Source organism: Amaranthus tricolor, chromosome 2 (assembly GCF_026212465.1).
Source record: "Amaranthus tricolor cultivar Red isolate AtriRed21 chromosome 2, ASM2621246v1, whole genome shotgun sequence".
In the NCBI taxonomy this organism is placed as follows: domain Eukaryota; kingdom Viridiplantae; phylum Streptophyta; class Magnoliopsida; order Caryophyllales; family Amaranthaceae; genus Amaranthus; species Amaranthus tricolor.
Genome location: NC_080048.1, coordinates 13,698,356 through 13,704,587, shown reverse-complemented (window position 1 = coordinate 13,704,587; position 6,232 = coordinate 13,698,356). Strand labels below are relative to the sequence as shown.

The following is a 6,232-nucleotide window of genomic DNA, read 5'->3' as shown; positions in this document are numbered from 1 at the left end:
AGCTTCAGCACTAGACTTGGAAACAGTAGGTTGGTGTTTAGCTGACCAGGAAATTAAATTATCACCCAGAAAAACACAGTAATCAGAAGTGGAGCGGCGAGTGTCGGGACAGCCACCCCAATCAGCATCGGTATAGGACAAAAGAGTCAAAATATTAGAACGATATAACTGCAGACCATAGTGAAGAGTGCCCTTGACATAGCGATGAATACGATGAATAGCAGCCATATGTTCAATGCGAGGATCATGCATATAAAGGCAAACTTGCTGAACGGCATATGAAATATCGGGGCGGGTGAAAGTAAGATACTGCAAAGCTCCAGCTAAGCTACGATACAAGGTAGGATCGTTACAAGAAGAACCAGCATTAGCACAAAGTTTGTCGGAGGTAGCAACAGGAGTAGCAACAGGATTACATTGAGACATGCTAGCTTTTTCAAGAATTTCTGAGGCATACCGTTGTAGAAAGAGGCCCGTAGAAGTGCGATTAATAGCAATACCCAAGAAATAATTAAGAGGACCCAAATCCTTCATGGCAAACTCAGCTAAGTTTGGACATAAGGGACTCACGTAGTGAATCAGAAGAAGCTGTAAGAATAATATCGTCCACATATAACAGCAGATAAGCAATATCAAAACCATGACAATAAACAAACAGGGAATTATCAGAAATGCTGTTAGAAAATCCAATTGTAGTTGCAAAAGTGGCAAACCGGTCGTACCAAGCACGAGGAGCGTGTTTGAGACCATAAAGAGACTTATGAAGAAGACAAACATGATCAGGACGAGTAGGATCACGAAAACCCAGAGGCTGATGCATGTAACCAGTCTCAGTCAAATGACCATGTAGAAAAGCATTCTTAACATCTAGCTGATGAATAGACCAAGACCTGTAAAGAGCAATACTTAAAACAATGCGAATAGAAGCAGGTTTCACAACTGGACTAAAAGTCTCATCACAATCAATGCCTTCCCTTTGAGATTTACCATCACCAACAAGACGCGCTTTATAGCGCTTAAAAGAACCATCGGACTTGGTCTTGACACGAAACAACCACAAGGACCGAATGATATTAGCATTAGGAGGACGAGGTACCAGATCCCAAGTGTGATTTTTGATTAAGGCATCAAATTCCTCTTGCATGGCTAACTTCCAGTTCGGGTCACAAAGGGCATGAAGGGGAAATTTGGGTAAGGGAGAAAAGGAAACAGATAAGGCTTGGGAATAGTATTTAGGATTGGGTTTGAAAATACCATGTTTACTACGCGTAACCATACCGGGTGGTGAGGGTAAAGATGTGGTAGAAGAAAGGGTGGAAAAATTGGGTTGGCAAGGTACTGGGCTGCGTGAGGCAGGCCCAGTAGAGGTAAAAGAGGGGTTTGGCAGAGCTGCTGGGCCGGAAATGGAAGCAGGTCCAGAAGTGGATTGAAAGCATGGAGAGGAGTCTGATGGGTTGGAGTAAGATGCTGATGGGCTGGGAGCAGGCCCAGTAGGGAGCTGTTGGTGCTGGGTAAGGGATTGGAATGATGGGCTGGATGGAAAAGCAGGCCCAGTGGATGATTGCTGGGTTGTTTGGGTTGTGACAAGCAAACGAAGATTAATAGTATCATCTAAGAATTGGTAATTTTGGGGAGACGGGGAAGGACATTGAGAAAAAGGGAATATGGCCTCATCAAAAAGAACATGGCGAGATATAATGATTTTGTGGGATGAGAGATCATAGCACTTGTAACCCCTATGAGAAGAGGGATATCCTAAAAATACACATGGAGTGGAGCGTGGTTGAAGTTTGTGGATAGTAGTAGATGGAAAAAGAGGAAAACATAAACACCCAAAAACCCGTAAATGAGTATATGTAGGAGATTTGCGATATAGAACATGAGTGAGAGTAAGATTACCAAGAAGTTTAGACGGAAGAATATTGATGAGGTAAGTGGCCGTGTTTAAGGCGTGAGGCCAAAAAGACGGGGGAAGAGAACCATGACACAAAAGAGTGCGAATGATGTTATTTATGGAGCGAATTTTGCATTCGGATTTGCCATTTTGAGAAGATGTGTAAGGACAAGAAAAACGAAGTGAAATGCCCCGACTAATACAAAATTGACGAAACATATTATTGTCAAATTCACCCCCGTTATCGCATTGGAAAGATTTGATGTTAAGCTTAAATTGGGTGTTAACAAAAGCATTGAAATTCACAAAGACATCATAAACATGAGATTTGCGAAATAAAGGAAAAGTCCACAAAAAATTAGTATAATGATCAAGAAAAAGAACATAGTATTTATAACCCGATGGACTAGAAATAGGAGATGTCCACAAATCACTATGAATAATATCAAATGGTTTAGTACTCATAGACATAGAATTAACAAAAGGTAATTGAATGTGTTTTCCTAAAGGACAAGAATGGCAAACAAAATGAGAATTTTTATTACATTGAATTAAACGGGAAGAATACAAGGAACTTAAAATCGCATTGCCCGGATGTCCTAAACGAGAATGCCAAATACTAGAAGAAATAGCGGAAAAGGCCGATGATGTGGAAGACGAAGGAGAAGCCCCATGAGTAGAAGGAAAGGATAAAGATCACCCGTGCTATAAGATCTCAGAATGATGCTCCCTATGGCCAAATCCTTCACAGAGAAGCCAAAAGGATCAAACTCAACAGAAACCATATTATCATGAGTGAATTTACGAACAGAAATAAGGTTTTTAATGAGTTTAGGAGCATGTAAAACATTTTTAAGGGTAAGGGATTTTTGGGAGGAAGGAAAAGAAATATGCCCGTGACCATGAACTGGAATTAAATTACCATTACCGACAACAACAACATTATTGAATTGATGCTTTAAAGGAAAATATGGAAATAAAGTACCTTGAGAGCGATTCATGTGGGACGTAGCACCGGTATCCATATAAAATTGTTCATCCGGAGTAGACAAAGAGATATTATTCATAGCTTGATCGATGTCCGTAGGAATATAATTCATAGACACATTAGTCTCGGTGTGATAATTTTGTGCCGGTCGTGGACCAAGAAGACCATCAGAATACCCATGAGTTGAAGAATTAGGAGGAGCCCAAGATGTAGTGGGAAAAGGGGCTGCAGGCTGTGCCCAATTATGGCTGGCCCAATTTTGCCAATTAGGAGAAGGAGAAGAGGGAAAGGATGGCGGGCCTGAGTAATTTCTGCTGGGCCGAAATGATTGTGGCCTATGTTGTTGCGGCTGCCAGGGACCATAATTAATGGCGGAGCCATGGAGGCTGCCACGGTGGGTCCGGCCACCACGACGAGGGTGGCGGTGGCCACCACGGTGGTGGGAAGGGCCGCGGTTGTTAAACGGAGTAGAATTTTCAGAAAAAGTACCTTTGTTTGAAGTAAGAAGAGCCGAATCTTGAACGAGAGGAGTATGCTTATGATTAGAGCGTTCTTCCAATTCCAACATAGAGCGAAGAGTATCAAAAGAGGGAATAGGATTCATATGTTGAACCAAAGACCGAAAAGTTTTGTACTCCGAAGTCAACCCATGAAGAACTTGAAGAGCCAAGCGTTTGTCGGTGATGAAAGTGCCAAGATTATTAAGAGAAGTGGCAATACTTTCAATTTCATTGCAATAAGACTTTACATTGGAGAAAGTGGATAAAAAAATGTCATTAAATTGAGATTCAAGATGAAGGATTCGGGATGTCTTATTATTTTGGAAAATGTTCTCAAGACGAGTCCAAGCATCAAAAGCACAATCATCGGGACGAACTATATTTTGAAGAAGAGAGGGATTAATAGAGCCATAAATCCATGTTCGAACAATGTCATCAAGACGTTGCCAATCGGAATCTTTAGGAACTAAAACTTTAGAGGAGTCATCGGGAAGAATATGAGAGTCCACAAGGTGAGCACGGCAATGAAGCTTGAATAAAGTGACCCAAGTATGAAAATTGGAACCATCTTCATTAAGTTGAATGGGAATACTTGTTTTAATGTTAGTAATCAAAGTAGCGGGATGAATTTTGGTGGGAGAGGCCATGAAGAAGAAAGGTTAATGAAAAGAAGGAAGAAGAGAAAGACAAAAGATGGCGGCAAGGAGGAGGAAAAGGAGTCGGGATCAAAAAAATCGAAGCTTCTGATACCATGTAAGAATGACTCGGGTTACCTTTCTCATTAAGATTAATGTCAATATATACAAGATTGCTATTATACTTTAGGAAACTAAATATTTTCCTAATATTCTGCATAATCACAAAGATATACAAAAATATGCAAGAAATCAAAGAGATATTATTCTAAGATATTCTAATATTCTAATAAAAACCAAAGCTACAAGAAATTGGTATAGTAAGCATTTATATCAATTCAGTCTTATTTTATTGTTATTCTCATCCTAATAGCTAGTAACCACTAACGGTAAACATAAGCAACGAACTAATAACTGAAAAATGATCGATCAAGTAAAGAATCACTGAAAGTCGAAAGCCCAACGATGTTGTTTTCTGAGTTTCTCTTCTTCTTGAGGTGTAAAATCATTAACTTCCCAAAACATTTCTCTAACCTTTTCCACGTCCATAAATTTGATGTAGTCAGCCATAGTTTGGCAAGTCAAATCAATCAAAGACCTAATATCCATATCATTAGCAGCCTTAATCAAATCAAAAAGTGTATCCACACTAACATTCTTGACGAAATCTTGATCCCAAATCTTGTGTCCATCTGGATGGCAATCTCCGGCATGCATTTTGCAGTATTCGATAACCTTCAATAGAATATCACGGTTTACATTTGGCAAGTCTAATACGTTGTCGTTTATAAGACGATTGTATGCACCCATTTGTAATGCGACGCTGTGTTCCACTTCCCATATATCTCCTTCTGAGCTCTTAATACGTAATGCAGTCTTCATCGGGGGAGGACAATAATCAAATATAGAAGATTCAGATGTATTAGAAGATTATATATCCATTGTATGTTATCGGAGTCTGTACAAAGTTGAGAAAATTATAATGGAAAATAAGGAATCAAAGATTAAAGATTAGAGAGAGGGACTGTAATGGAGAACATTTAAGTGATGGCAAATGAGATTTATATAGTTTGGAGTCGTATTTATAGGGCTAATATATTAATTAGCTTTCGAAATCAATGGCAAGTTTTCCACCAAAATATTTTGACCTATTCAATTATCTTTTTTATTCTAAATATTATTTTGATTGTTCCTAAATTCATAATTATTTTCATTTAATAACTTTTTTGTCTTAGATTAAAATTGTAGGTTTAAATTATATTTGATAATTTCATTTTTTTCTCTCGGTTTAATATTAATATAGTATTATAATTATAAAATCTAGCTAATTTAATTATAATAGCTTAATTTAATCATTTCTTATATTATTTTTTTTAATAATTTGTGAATTACAGTCTTAAATTTAACACTTTTGCGAATTATAGTTTAAATGTTTATTTATTTGTAAAATACAACCACCAAAGTATCAAAGTTTACATGTTTAGATTAAAAACACAGATCTCTAGACTATTTAACCTAAAATTCAGACCACCAAAATGGTCGAAATTCTATATTTTGGCATGAACCAATGAACTTTAATACTTTGCTTTACATTATTTCTAAATTTATAGTTTTGGCATCAAACTCTAGTTAGATAATAAGTAAAATTAATTTTGCTATACGTATAAAAAAAGTACAATGGCTTCTACTCTTATTTATTTTTCCCACTTGCTACACAGCTATTTTTGTGAGAGACCATCTCTTAAAAAGACGACCTAAAAATAAGGAGCCTACATCCTTATTTCTTCTTTAATTTATATTAATTTGGCTATTTAGCCCATATATCCAATGCGTCCCTCGTAACAGACCGTTTCTCACAACAATTTGTGATTGATATTTAGTTTTTTCTGTTGTGAAAGTAGTTAGTAACCGATACTATTATTAAGGACTAATTACCACCCCTTAGCCCTGCCTATATTATAAGAGTTAAATGTTGCGTTTCAGAGTAATGAGTTCATTTAGAAATACAAAATTGCATCAATTTTCATCTTTGGCAATGCAAATAATTTTTAGTTGGATTGATCAAATTCATTTTGAACAATTCTACGAACGCTTTCACTTGTATAAATAATGAGAAAATACCCACAAAAATGTGTTTATATGTACACATTATAAAAAGATAACAATAAAAAGCTATACACATGTGTGAAATATCTTTATTTATAATAGAATTAAG

At 37.0% G+C, this 6,232-nt stretch overlaps 1 protein-coding gene across 1 annotated transcript; it reads right to left on the bottom strand.

Annotated features, from left to right (window-relative positions):
* Positions 1-4,458: 4,458 nt before the first annotated feature.
* On the bottom strand, positions 4,459-4,899 carry LOC130805550 (SKP1-like protein 1). Its single transcript, XM_057670328.1, has one exon. The coding sequence runs from the start codon at positions 4,897-4,899 to the stop codon at positions 4,459-4,461; it is 441 nt and encodes a 146-aa protein (XP_057526311.1).
* Positions 4,900-6,232: the final 1,333 nt, after the last annotated feature.